A 15,802-nucleotide genomic window follows, 5' to 3' on the forward strand; every position below is an offset into this window, starting at 1 on the left:
GAGCCACAACATCCTCTGGTCCAAGACTTGCCTTCTACTCAGATGTCGCTATAAATTTGAACGCCTATTTAAAGAAAGTGCTGAGGCCTTACTTCAATGCCCTAACTTGAATCGAAATGACTGTATTTCCTTATCAAAATTATGGGAAAGTTTAATCAGGATAACACATTAATTTTTTTTATTTTTAAATTGAGACTTTTAATTCCTACATTAGTCTAATGCTATTTATAAATTAAGATTATTACATGAAATTATGAATTACTACCTATAGTTTAATCATTACTCTTATGAAATGTTTCCTCTCTAAGCAATGTAACATCAAGTGGCTCATTCTACTTTTGAATGCTCAATTGTTGGTATTCTACCTTGTTAAAAACTGTTCCTATGTAGCTACTGAAGATAGTCTGTTATTTTCAGACTGAAATATTTGGCAAATATTGAAATAATCTTGAGTTTACGTGTCTATAATTCTTAATCATAATGTCACAAGTGTCTCTAAAGAGTAAAATGGAATATGCGGGCCTGGTTGGCCAAGTGGTTAGTGTATCTGCTCTCCAGCCAAAAGGCTATGGGTTCGAATCCCACTGTGGGCATGGATGTTTGTGATTGTCTGTGAAAATACTAGTTGTGGTGGTGGGCAGTAATAGCATTGGTGTAGTTGCGGTTCGTTGTAATTGGTGGATTGAGTGGTGGAGAGAGTTGTAGAGTAGGTGCTCTCCCTCGATGAGTCCTTGAACTCCCTGGACGTGACACATAATAATAGTAATAATAGCAATAAAAATTTCCATCAAGGTATTAAACTTTCTCCTACTGTGAACTTAAACACTGATGACCAAATAATTTTTACAAATTCTGAAGATAACTTAAGAAAGATATTTTAAATTTAAATCAAATGGCTAAAGATTATGGAATGATAATATCAACAGAAAAATAAAAAACGATTGCATTTAAAGGACAAGATCCAATAAGAACTAAAATAGTAATAGATAGAAAGATTTTATCTATCTATTACTATTGAACTCATTTAGCTACTTAGGATGTATGATTACATATGAAAAAGATATAAATCTAAAAATTGCAAAATATTTACAAATAACAGGTGTAATTAACTCTATATTTAAACCTAAAGTTGTTCAAGAACAAACTATAGTAATGGTAGGGCTAATGTATTGTGTACTTTTAGTACACAATACATTAGCCCTACCATTACTAAGTGAAATCTGGAAAATAAAACAAAAAGACAAACAAAAATTAATAACATCTGAAATGAAGTTTATGAGAAAAACTGCAAAATATACTTTATTTGATCACAAAAGAAATGAAGAAATTATGAAAGAATTAAATCAGGAATCAGTAATAGAAAAAAATTTAGAAATATAAACTTAGATGGATGGAACATGTTAAAAGAATGAAAACAGAAAGATTACCAAAACACGCCTTAAATTACAAATCATTAGGAAAAAGAAAACCAGGACTTCCTCGAAAGAGATTCAACAATGACTTCTAAGGCCAGAACAGGCCACACTAGGCCTAAATCTTTGAAAAGCATGATGATTATGAAAAACCTAGATTAAAATGGTCTGTGCTATTATTATAGGTTAGTCGAATCAAGAAAACTCAATATGTTTAGAATAAAATAAATAAATAAAAACAGCTGATAATTATGTGAGACTTGAAATATAATACAAGGTGTCCCAAAATTCATGCAAGAAGTAATTTTGATAGAAAACACAGATTTTTAATTAAAAATTGTAATTTCTTATTGATTCATAAAGTATACAGTATAGGGTTATGCATGGAATAGCATATCGGGTAAATGGCCTCCATGGCTTTGCTGGCACATACACACTCTTTTGTCGAAATTTCAAACGACCGTTTTGCATAAATGTGACTGAATTTCGTTGATACAGTGCTCAGTTTCCTCCTTCAAGGCGTGGGTGGTCGTGAGCTTGTTGGCATAAACCTTAGACTTCAAAAAAAACCCAAAGAAAAAAGTCCAATGCCATTAAATCACATGATCTGGGTGCCAATTCTGATCACCAAAACGGGAAATTATACGACCAGGAAATGACTCATGCAGTAATTGAATTGTTTCTCGGGCTGTATGGCATGTGGCACCGTCTTGTTGAAACCACATGTCGTCCACATCCATATCTTGCAATTTAGGCACAAAAAACTGGATTATCATGTTGCGATAGCGAGCACCATTAACTGTTATTGCCTTACCAGCCACATTTTCGAAGAAGAATGGACCGATGATGCCTCCAGCCCAAAATCCGCACCAAACAGTGACACGTTGTGGATGCATTTGTTTCTCAACAATCACTCGTGGATTTTCTGAACCCCAAATGTGACAATTTTATCGATGAACGAAGCCATCAAGATGAAAATGAGCCTCATCGCTGAAGATGATTTTGTTCGCAAAATAAGCATCCACTTGTTGTTGTTCCATAATCCATTCAATGAACTCTCTTCGCTGAGTGTGGTCATTTTGCTGCCACACACAGCGAAGTTGTGTGCGGCAACAAAATGACCACACAAAAAAAACAAAATTGTGTCTTTTTTTCCTCGTTGGCAACACTTTACCGCACAAATGGCACTAAATTTAAATCTTGCGTGAATTTTGGGACATCCTGTAGAAGAGATTGAATACTATATTCTATTCCGAAATATTATAAATAAATTAATGTAAACAGAGTAAAAAATATTTAATGATATTTAACGCATCAAAACAAATATTCTGGACTGAAATATACAATTCATGACTTCACCATCTTCTAATATTCATGTAATAACTGCAGCAAGCCATTAAACATCTTTTCACCCCAGCACCTAATGGGTTAAAGTTCTTACCATAAAAGACCGTTTAAATGGACTTTTGACACAAATATTATTATTATTATTACTTGACACTTCCAGGAAGTCCAAAGGCTCATCGAGGGAGGGCACCTACTCTACAATTCTGCTATACCACTCAATCCACCAACCACAACGAACTGCAACTACACCAACGCCATCTACCTCCCACCACCACCACCACTACTAGTATTTTCACAGACATCCATGCCCACAGCAGGATTCAGACCTGCAGCCTTTTGGCTGGAGAGCAGATACGCTAACCACTCGTCCAACCAGGTTTCATCCAAATCCAGAATGGCAGAACATCAAACAGATATTTTTGACTGAATTATACAGTTGATAACTTGACCAACTTCTATCATTCATGTAAAGGAATATAATTAGGGTCACAGAAAGCCAATTGCAGCAAGCACTTAACTAATTTATGCCTAAAGTCAGACCTAGTGACATGAGATATGCAGTTTATTCATCAAAATATGATTCACAATGAAAATACAAAGTGTTCTATATATATATATAAATATATAATTTATGCCTAAAGTCAGACCTAGTGACATGAGATATGCAGTTTATTCATCAAAATATGATTCACAATGAAAATACAAAGTGTTCTATATATATATATATATATATATATATATATATATATAAACTTGGTTATTTTAACTCCTAATCCAAGTATGCGAACAATTAAGTTTGCGCCTGAAACAAAGTTCAAGTCTAAAGATGTTACAACATCTATATAGGGTCTAGGGTAATCATGACATCCACCACACCTTTTATAATAAAAGGTGTGGTGGATGTCATGGTGTAGAAGGTATGTTTTCCAAGAGGGAGAATGAACAGGGTGATTGAGGCACCAGGTATGAGAATTGAGCATACAAGGGAGTTAGTAGTTGGGAGAAATGAGTTATTTAGGGTCTAGCTACTCACTGAAGAGACCTCTAAAAAGATTGAAACCAGTCTGGGTAGTGACCCCACCTATAATGCATTGCAGTATACATCTTCAAGTGAGATGTGCTTTACATTATAGGAAAATACTAAGAATAGTGATCACAGCTTTACTCACCTTTACAATGAGTTGCCCTGGTGTTGTAACATCTTTAGACTTGAACTTTGTTTCAGGTGCAAACTTAATTGTTTGCATACTTGGGATTAGGAGTTAAAATAACCAAGTTTATAAAATTACTTGGTTATCCTAATATACAATATCCCCAAGTTAAAAAATTTATTACACATATATATATATATATATATATATATATATATATGGAGATAGCACTATGTGGAGATTTTATAATAAAAGGTGTGGTGGATGTCATGGTGTAGAAAGTATGTTTTCCAAGAGGGAGAATGAACAGGGTAATTGAGGCACTAGGCTAGGTATGAGAATTGAGCATACAAGGGAGTTAGTAGTTGGGAGAAATGATTTGGTTGCATAGGAAGAAAGTGAGATTGATATCAGGAGATTATCAAGGAGAGTGTGGTAGGAAGGGTAGTTTGTGTGTTGCCTAGGTATGACAGAGATAAGTTGCAGTAGAGAGCAAAGATATTGAATGGAATGTTAGCAGAAATGTGTGAAGAGAAAGGTGGGCAGTTTGTGAAAGTGTGGGATGAGTTTGAGGGATGAATAGAACTGTATAAGAGCGATATACTGCATCTGAATGGTTTGGAGTGAGTCACTTGAGAAGGCTGTTGGTGGAAGAAGAGCAGGGGGACACAGTGTAAAGAGAGCAGATTCGGAATGCATGTATGTGGATGGTCAGCATGGAAACCGAATGGCCAGGAATACATGGGGGGGGGAGATTGAGTCTGGGAGGCTATGTGGGACAGAAGATGAACAGACAGGAGCAAGGTGAGGAGAAGTCACACATGTGGGACAGCACGAGTATGTCCATTTATAGATCAAGAAATAAATAGTTAAGTTTATTTATGAATGCCAGGAGCGGAAGAAATAAGGGAGTTGTTGCATTGATTGAGTTTCTGTGCCTGAAAATAGTTGAAAAAAGTGACACATGATTCGATAATTATTATTATTATGTGACACCTCCAGGGAGTCAAAAGACTCATCGAGGGAGGGCACCTACTCTATATCTCTCTCTTTCTGTCTCCACCACTCCTACCAGCTACAACTAACCGCAACTACACTAACACTTAGTAGTTGGAAAGGGACCAATCGTTCGATGCTGTTGGTACACTCTCCCTCGATGACACTTTGGACTCCCTGGAGGTGTCAAATAATAATTATAATAATAACACCATCTACCACCACCAGTATTTTCACAGATAATCACAAACAATCATGCCCATGGCAGGATTCGAACCTGCAGCCTTTTGGTTGGAGAGCAGATAGGCTAATCACTCGGCCAACCAAGCCAGCAAAATATTTAATGCCAGCAGCAACCAGGGTTCCCAGGTATTCACCCTCTCAATTACTAACTGGGCTCGGGTTTGCTTAACTTAAGTGATCAGACAAGAACTGGTGTTTTCAAACTAATCTGGCTGCTGACAAAAATATTATTATTACGTGACACCTCCAAGGAGTCTAAAGATTCATCGAGAGAGGGAATCCACTCAATCCACCAGCTGCAGTGAACCGTATCCTCTACACAAACGCCATCTACTGCCCACCACCACCACCAGTATTTTTACAGACAATCACAAGCAGCCATTTGGCTGGAGAGCAGATACACTAACCACTCAGCCAACTAGGCCAAGAATGACATTTTAATGAGAATAGAAATGGAGGAATATGATGTATTTGTGAAGATGGTAGGGAGAGTGCTGCTGATAACAGCAAGAGAATTATATCTATACAAAGTTGAGATACAAGGAGAAAAAAGTGACAGAGGTTTCAAATCAGTATGGTGTGAAGTGGAGGTTAATAGAATCAAATATTTGGTAGGGTGTTGCTAGAGGTCAGAAAATGTAGAAAGTGAAAACAAAGAAATGTAAGCCAACTTGTCTTAGTGAGCAAACAAAGGTTGATCATTATGGGTGATTTCAACTATTGCAATATTGATTGGAATGAAGATAACATCAGGAAATAAGGACAATGATTTTTTCCGAGTTCGTAAGGGGCATCAATCTTTAGGCAGTATGTAATGAATGGCATACAAGGGTTAAGAATCTTAGATCTAGTTATATCATCAGAGGATTTCATTGTGAATGGAGTGTCTAATTTTCTGCTGGATGCAGAGAATGAACATGAAGTGATCACTTGAGATGCATCCAGTCACATTAGAACTATTATATGTGGAACTACAAGGCTGGTGATTATTATTATTTTATTCATATATGAGAGACCCCCAGGGAGACAGGGACTTATCAAGGGAGGCCACATTCTACATGCACCAACTATCATACTTTTTCTTGAATTCATTAACACTGCTTGCACACACAAATCCGATGGCAATCCATTCCAATCACACACTACTCTATGAGAGAAAAATCTAGATCTCACTCCTTCTTAGCAGCATTCATTCATTCTCAGCTTCCAAGAATGCCCTCTTGTCCTTTCCCCACCCTACATAAAATGGAAAATTTCATCAACTGAAATCCTGTATGACCCTTTCAGAATGTTGTAAGTCTAAATCATATACCCCTCTTTCTCCTATTTGCTAGTGTCTGCAGTCTACAAATTCTCAATCTGTCTTCATAATCAGTATTCCACAATTCTGATATCATTTTTAACACTCTACTTTGCACTCTCTTCACTGTATCAGAATCACAACAGAAACCAGGAGACCAGATCTGTGCCAAAATAGTCCAAATGAGGTCTTATCAAGGCATTGTGAAGAGATAAAATGATCTACTTATCTTTACATGTGAACATTTGTTACAGCATTGCAATTATCTTTTGAGGTGTATTTGCAATCTTTGCTACATTGCTCCTGAACCTCAACTCCCTGTCTACTAACACTCCAAGATCCCTAGCCTGGTCAGTTTCTTCTAGCATAATCTCACTAATATAATACAATATTGGATATGTAAGCATGCCAAAGTGCATGACTTTATATTACTGACATTGAACTGATATCCATTTTCCCATGCCCACAATTCCAGCCTATTCAAATCATTCTGCAAGTACTGCATATCTACTGCATTCTCAATTATCCTATCTATCTTTGGCTCATCAGCAAGTAGCTGTATGTCACCTGTCAAATCCTTGCCAATGTCATTAATATAAAGATTGAATAACAATGAACCAAGGACTGATCCTTGTAATACACCACTGGTTTACCTTAATACACCATTTGATACTGGTATACATCCTCTTATCCAAGCTAATATTTTATAATGTAAAGCCATATTATCCATTTTATACAACAGTATTACATGCTGTATTCTGTCAAAAGCCTTAGCAAAATCCAAAAATATCATGCTATATCCAGTCCCACTTGTCTAATTCAATGGTAACATTATATTGGGTTGGCAAATAAGTTCATTCAGTTTATGCATTAGTACAAGTTTATGCCGCTTTGCCTGTCATTATTGTTGTGCTACTGTGCAACGCTATAGCACAGTTGAAAGGTGACATTTCACATAATCTTTCAGTGAATTTTCGTTCAGCCTACTTCAGTTGCATGTGTATAACATATTTTTAGAAATGAAAGGAAATAACGTACATTACAGCCAGTATATTTTGCTTTTTTATTTCAAAAAAGGCAAACGAGCTGTGGAGGCCCATAAAAAATATGCAGCATATATGGAGATGGTGCCTTAAAGGAACGCGTATGCCAAAAGTGGTTTGACAAATTCCGTTCTCGAGATTTCGACTTCAGTGATGCTTGCCGGCCGCTCTACCAAGGTTAATTTGAGTGTTGTGAAGGATATCGTCGACAAAAATCCATCACAAACAGTGTGGGAGATTGCTGCAGTACTGAACATATCCCATACAAGCATTGAAAAACATTTGCACAAGCTGGGATATGTTTCAAAAATCAATGTTTGGGTGCTGCATGAATTGACTGAGGCCAATATGACTGCTCGCATATCCATCTGTGATTCACTGCAACATAGCCAAGAAAACAACCCATTTTTGAAGCGGATGATTACAGGAGATGAAAACTGGGTTGTGTTCGATAACATGGTACGTAAAAGATCATGGGGACACAAGAGCGAACTGCCTTAAACAACCTCGAAAGCGGAATTGCATCTAAAGAAGATCATTCTCTCTGTGTGTGGTGGGATTATAAAGGTGTTGTCCACTAAGAGGTGTTACCATCAGGCAGAATGATTGATTCAACTGTCTGTTGCTCACAGTTAACAGTACTGGCCTGTGCAATTAGCACAAAACGTCCTGAATTGGCAAACTGGAAAGGAGTTGTCTTTCACCACGACAATGCCTGACCCCCTCACATCGTTAACAACCCGGAGTAAATTGTTACTTCTTGGCTGGGATGTTTTGTCGCATCCTCCATATTCACCGGATCTGGCACTTTCCAATTACCACTTATTCCGATCGTTGCAGAATTCTCTGAATGGTAAAACCTTCGCTAATGAAGAGGCTGTCAAAAGACACCTGGATCAGTTTTTTGCCAGTAAACCTCAGGAGTTTTATGAATGCTGTATAATAATGTTGGTGGACAGATGGCAAGAGGTCATTGATAAAGAGGGTCAATATATAACTGACTAGTATGTATTATATATATTAAATAAAATGTGTTTCATTCCACTCTGAAAAACCGAACAAACTTATTTGCCAACCCAATAGAATACGAGCAAGTTGCTAAAACATGACGTTCCCTTAATAAACCCATGCTATGCTGTTCATTACAAAGTAGAGATTCACTGTCAACCAATTTCTGAATGCGAGCCCTAGCCAATATATTCCAAATTCTTCACCACCAATCCTGAGATACCGACTGGTGGATAGTTGGATATATATCAGTCTTTGTACCACCCTTTTGCAATGAGATTACCATGCATTCTTTCCATTCCTGTGGAATCTTCCCTGTTCTGAGACTCATATTAAAGATCCTGGTCAAAAGAATAGCCAGTTCAGCTGAACACTCATTTAGCACCCATACTGATATCCCATTAGTCTATATTGCTGAATTCTTATTCACTTTGTGCAAGCTCTAATACCTCCTCCTCATACACCTGAGTTTCTTCATCCAGTGAAGGGGGCAGTAGTGAGCCCAATGTTGCATACACCAGTTTCATATCTTTTAGCAAAATGAACACTCATTAGTTTAACAACCTCTTCTGCATCTCTAACCTTCACACTATCTGCATTTATAAGAGTTATTCTTTTGTATTCATTCTTTCTTTTACTTGCAGCATATCAATAGAATTTTTTTGGGGTATCTTTAGCTTGCAGAGCCAGTTTCTTTTCATACTCAGACTTAGTTTTCCATACAACAGTTGTGACTCTTTCGGTCTGCTGCTTATCATTTTAATAATTGACATAATCTTTATGCATTTGATATTTTTCCACATCATTCTTTTCTTATGAATCTCTTGCTTGATAAATTAAAATATTTTGTTAGGTTTTTTTTTCACGTGGTTATACTATAAATTAAATATACCAAGAAATTATATACTTGGTTTAATCCTTTATCCAAGTGTAAGCAAACAAAGTTTGAGCCTGAAGTATTTTCAGGACTCGAGCAACTCGTATAAGGATATCTTGCTTGATAAGATTACACATCCATTTGACTCCTACCCTATTTATTCTTCAAACTCTCAGGACACTTTTGATAATGCATCATTTAAGTATTTTTTAAATGCTTACTTAATATGTACTGTCGATATTCTTACCATCCAGCAACTGATAACTATTTCGCTGAACTCAGTATACTCCTCAGTTGGTCATAATTTATTGCTTTGTAGTTCAGCATGTAACTTTTTCTGAATGGAAAATTCAAAAATTTAGCCACTTCCCAAGTGAGTACTACATGATCACTATCACCAACCAGAGGAAGAATAGTTACGTCTTTAACATCAGCATCTTGAACATAATTTTTAGAACATAACATTCTTTGATCATGAAAGTTGCTTTAGAAAGTTGTCTCGCAACAGCTCAATAAATTCAGTTTCATTTTTTCAGCAAAATGGTTATGAGATTTTGCTGCTAGCCAATCAGTGTTGGATTAATTAAAGTCCCCGTTTAAGATTACTCTTTTTGTATCCATTTTCTTTATTTGTCGATGCATTTCTCGATCACTAGCAATGAATCCACCAGTTCTGTAACAATACCCCATATGATCTTATTAGCTTCCACCTCACACCAGATGGTTTCAAAATCACTGCCTTATGAAAAACTGTTACTAGTATTTCAATCATAGGTCTCATTACTAACTAGATTCAAGTCATCCGATATCATTAGCAGCATGCTCCCTTTCCCTCTCCTATCCTGTCTATCCTTCGAAAAAATACTGTCCTTTACTTGATACCAGTTAATATCTGATTCTGATAGTCAAGTCTCACTAATGCTTACAATCTGAGGTCCCAATATTTGACCAAGGTAACAATCTCTACCCCTTTGTTTCTGATGATCTTAGCATTCGTGTATAGTCATAATAAGCTACCTGCATGTTCTTTTGTATAATCTTGAGTGTACTCTGCATGACACAGTTGGACAACCTGCAGATCTCTCTTCTTGTCTAGTGCCTTATATATGCCGACATCTTTGCACACATTTGATGTATCCAAACCACACGAAGATAAATTCGAATTCTTTCTCTCATAATCATTTCCGAGATGAAGCCCATCCCCATCATTAACACAGTTACATAATATTGTCGCTTTTATACACATATTCTAACTATTCCTCCCATTATAATTTAGTTTCCCTGACTCTCTGTGTTAGGTCTCATACCAGTTATTAGTTTTTTGAGACTCCTGATACCAAACACATTCAAATGTAGGCTGTCCCTCTTATACAAATTCCATCTTCCCTCAAATGCACTCCACACATCCAACAACTCGCAGCCATTCCTTCTACACCTATGCATCAAATAGTTTGTCATCATCGCCCTTCTTAATTCATTTTCTTCATATTAAGGTAATATGCTTATGATTTTCACTTTCTTACTTTTTATTATTAATGTTTAGTTTTACTCAAGTAATAAGTTATTTTTTATTAACCTTATTATATAAATTTCAACTTGACACTTGTCAAGTTGAAATTTATTTCTGTTAGCATATATCTTTAAGTGTTCCATATTGAACTTTCTGTGTAGGGTCCCATTGCCGTTGCCATGATCAATGCTGCTTTGAAAAATGGTACCTGGGTTGTTCTCCAAAACTGCCATTTAGCTACCAGTTGGATGTCCACATTGGAAACTATTTGTGAAGAGGTATTTTTTTTATATTATATTCCTAATAATTCCTTATTTTTCTTCCTAAGACAAAATGACTGAGACTAGTACCTCTCTTTTTTTTTCTTCTTTTTTTTTAAAAAAAAAAGAACTGTTACAGCAAACTTCCAATCAGAGGCAAATTATTTATCTACACCCGTGTTACTAGCCTGGTTGGTTGAGTGGTTATAGTACCCACTCTCCAACCAACATTCTGCAGGTTTGAATTTGAATCCTGCTGTGGGCATGGGAGTTTGTGATTGTCAAGATGGGAGATGAATGTTATCACCTGGTGTTGAGACCACCATCCTTCTTAATAGGGGCTTGAAGAAGTTCCATGTTTGGTTTCTAAAGCATGGTTTCTGGACTATGTAAAAAAATAATAAATGAAAAAGACAAAAATATATATAAAATTGATATAGCACACCCACAGATACGAGACCCTTCGACACTTTTGTGCATGTCAAAATAAGGAGAATCCATTCCGTTAATAGGGTAATCGATCCATATTGTGAGATGAGTGTTTATTATTACACATCGGAAATTAATTTCTCTTTTATGATCATGGTAGTTTTTAAATTGATAACTATTTTGCTTGTATAACAGTTGGAAAATTTTACGTATAAAGCATGTGATTTCGTGTGTTGGTGACCAATTCATACATTGCCTTATTTATTTTCTCCCTTTCAACATGAATTGATTCTTTTTGGCAGTCTGCCAATGATAGCTCTCGCTTCTATGGTCAGACTATAAAAGGGGGAAAAATATCCTTAGCCTCTCCCACAGCACGAAATGTACTCTATTAATTATGGGTGGGAACAACATGAAAAAATAAAAATAAAATAAATGACTATGGCTATCAGAAAATTATTGGGGTGAGTGTAAGATAACAGCATCAGTAAAAGTAGTTAGCATGTTGCCTAATTATGAGAGTAAAAAGTTGAGATGATGAGCAAAGATCATGGATTGTATGATAGGAGAGCTGTGTAAAGAGAAGGGAGCATGAATGTGATGAATAAATTTTGAGAGAGAGAGAGAGAGAGAAAGATAGCAATAAATAAATGGCAGTGATGTAGAGATCCTGCATGATATAAATAGACTGATGATAGCATGGGAAAAGGAACCCTTGGATGCTGATTTCATTCACAAGTAGAGACAAGAAGTTATTATTTTTCACCCTTTCTCTCTCTTTCTAAGGGTTTGAAATGATAACATCTGAACTACTGTGCACAGATTTGGTTGCCAGGTTTCTTTAGAATGTGGAACTGGTGGTGTGTGTGTGTGTGTGGTAGGGAGACTAAATATAGAAGCAAATGAAGAAAATCATGACTGGTCTGTGTAGTTCTCCCTAGGAGAATAATCTGAACATGTGTGTGTGTGTGTGTTTCATAGTTTATTTCATAGGTAGAACTAAGGAATATGATAGAAACATATAAGGTACTAAAGACGGTTTATAGAATAGATGCTTAAGAACTTTCCGATGCATAACAAGATAGGAGAGAACAAGGCTTATCCCTGGAAGTTGTGTAATAGTGTGATTAATAAGAATGAGAGGAGACTAAATTTTCTGCTTGGAGAGTGGTGAATGAGTAGAATGGGTTGCCAGAGGCATTTATTAGTACTCTGTTTGAAGGAGGTTAAGGAAAGATATCATAGATATTATAGATATTGTTTGCATAATTATTACTGTGAGCTTTCCATTATGAGTCGTTGGAATCAATGGATGCTGTCATGTAATAACTATACTGCTGATAAAAATTTGAGGAATGGATAAAATTGTCTGAATGATTACATTTCCATGGATATGGTGAGAGTAAACTGCAGAATTGGCCAGGTTGGCTGAGTGATTAGCATATCCACTCTCCAGCCAGCCAAGTGCAGGTTGGAATCCTGCAATAGGCATGGATGTTTCTGATTGTTTCACAAATTCTGCATGTAAAGGGAGCTGCAGCCTACTACTTTTTCTTGTAGTAGAGACTCCACTCCCAAAACCCTATGAGGTATGAAAGTGATTATATGATGTCAAAATGATGGCAGTGTGACCAAAAAATCTGAGACTGTTGTTGGAATGGAGAGAAATAAGAGTGCTGAATAGGTGATATGAGATCTTAAGAGGGAATGTGAAAGAGCAAGAGAAGAGATTGATGAGACTCGAATGACTGAAAGAGAATGAAAATGAATGGATAGAGCATGGAGAGATGAAAGAATGGGAGAGAAGACCTCTGTGCATGATTTTTAGGGCTAATGTGGAATTACAAGGCAGAATCATTTGCCTTGATTCCACACTAATCTTTCTCTTCCTTAAAATTTCTATGTGCTACTCAAGAGGTCAAGAATATACGAGGCGTGTTAAAAAAAAAAAAAAACTTTTTAAATAGTGCACCAACTGGCACAAAGAGCACACTGCAGATACTGAGAGCACCTAGCAGCAGGTTTTGACAACAAACTGACACTTGCCCCATTCTGCTATGAACTTTAGTCATCGAGTTACATCTGCTGAAGCAAGCACATGCACGAGCTGTTCGTCAGATTGATGACAAAGTGACAATGAAAGAGCTTGAAGAACAACATGTGTGAAATTTTGCTGCAAACTTGGTAAAGATTTAATGAGACATTTCAATTGCTTAACGAAGCATACAGGAAGAACTGTATGAACGAAACACAATGCTATGATTATAGATTTTATGAATATAGATTTTAAAAAGGGCAGAACAATGATGTTGGTTGTGTTTTTTGATTGGAAAGGCATTGTCCATTATGAATTTGTACCACATGGTCAGATGGTAAACAAAGAGTTGTACCAGAAAGTTTTAGCGCATTTGAGGGATGCTGTGTGCAGGAAGAGGCCTGGGGAAAACCAGATTTGGATATTTCATCACGACAATGACCTGGCTCCTCATTTGCAGTTATATGGCAAAACATCAGGCATCCATTGTGACCCATCCACCCTATTTTCTGGACTTGGCCCCAGCAGACTTTTTTCTGTTTCCCAAACTTAAAACCACTTTGGAAGGACATCATTTCCAAACCATACAGGAGATTCAGGAAAATGCAATAATAGAACTACACACACCATCACAGAAAGTGCATTCCAGGAAGCATTCCAACAATGGAAGAAATGTTGGGAATGGTGTATTGCCAGTAGAGGGGACTATTTTGAAGGAGATAGTGCTTAAAATGTTGTAAAATGAGCAATAAAGTTTTTATAGCAAAAGTTCAGTCTTTGTTTGAGCACACCTTGTATGATCACTTTCTCCAGCTGTAGATAAAAATGACACATCCTATTATGATTAAATGCTTTGCCCTAACTAACCAAATTTACTTAATTTTTCTTGCTTCACCTATATTAGCCATCTCCACTTCTCCACTTACAAATCTCTGGCATCATTTCCTTCCTAATTTCCCACTCTAAGTGGGAACAACTCATCTGGCATCAGAAATAACATTTGCTCCATCTGCTCTCTCTCTCTCTCTCTTTCCCTCCAACTTGTCATCCTGAAATATGCTATACCTTCAATATCTATTTCTGGATATCATCTTTTGTCACCTGTGTTTCACAGTTGTCAGCATTATTTGGGCAAACTAAATCTGCTCTTGAAGCCATCTGACTCACTTCCTTATTTCTAATACTCCTATCATTCATATAGACATTATTATTATTATATTCACATCTCTATGGATTCAAAAAATTCATTGTGGGAGACCCACACTAACCAATAATCACACAGTACCTATCATACCTCTCCTTAAACTCATTCACCATCTGGGCACTCACCTCTGGTAATCCATTCCACTTGTTCACAACTATCTAAACAAAAAATCTAGTCTTCATACTCTTACAGGACTGACTACCAGGACTGACCCCCTTGTTCTCTCCATATTCATCACATATTGAAATTTTCTTTTGTGTCAATCTTATAGAATCGATAGGGGGAAGAAAGAGGGGAGCCCATTGTTGTCGCATCTAGTTGTCTGTATATCTTCCCTTTCTGTGTAAAATAACCTGCATGTACTGTAAATTTAAATAGTTTAAATATATCAGGGGAAAATGTGACCTTAGTAAATCGAGGGATTCAATTAACAGTACATTTGTAAATAGTGAAGTGATATCAAAACTAATCATTATGTCTGAACTTTTTAAGATATGGTTTTCTAAAATACTTTTTTAGGTGAACAGAATTTTTAACAAAGGAGGGCAAATTATTTGTGAGGTTGGCTAGTAATATAGCTAAGTGTTTAGCAAGTTTGTATGTGAGACTGTTTATACTATCCACAATAGGCATAGAGATGTACCTTGTTTGTGAATTTTAGGTGTTTCATATATTCTGCATGTTTTAACATGAAAAGGCTTGAATTTTTTAAATATTTCTTTTAGCCAGGAAGTGACTTTTTTTTTTCAATAATTTGCAAACTTTATTCTTTTGAGAGTTAGTGGGATCACAATCTATAATTGTGATCACAAAAAAACCCACATAGAAAATGCACACATACAGGGATATATTTGCACAAACAGTCATACCATCATCCAGCTGAACAGTATGGTATCCTAAAAACACTAACTCACAGAACTAGAGCTATTTTTTCCAATGACAATTCTCTTACTGCTGAACTCACTCACTTACGTCGCACCTTCTTAG

The 15,802-nt window shown here is 36.4% G+C and overlaps 1 protein-coding gene and 1 pseudogene across 1 annotated transcript in view; one reads left to right on the forward strand and one right to left on the reverse strand.

Annotated features, from left to right (window-relative positions):
• Nucleotides 1-15,802, forward strand: part of LOC150108079 (dynein axonemal heavy chain 3-like) — a 1,881,116-nt gene that overhangs the window by 1,566,965 nt on the left and 298,349 nt on the right. The window contains exon 62 of the mRNA XM_090415945.1: nt 11,049-11,165. Coding sequence (XP_090272071.1) covers nt 11,049-11,165 — 117 coding nt within the window. The remainder of the gene's footprint in view (nt 1-11,048; nt 11,166-15,802) is intronic.
• LOC150108081 (5S ribosomal RNA) lies at nt 5,251-5,369 on the reverse strand (annotated as a pseudogene).

The sequence above is a fragment of the Typopeltis vanoorti genome, chromosome 3 (genome assembly GCF_054136105.1).
Source record: "Typopeltis vanoorti isolate ZY-2024b chromosome 3, IOZ_Tvanoo_1.0, whole genome shotgun sequence".
NCBI classification, from domain to species: Eukaryota; Metazoa; Arthropoda; class Arachnida; order Uropygi; family Thelyphonidae; genus Typopeltis; species Typopeltis vanoorti.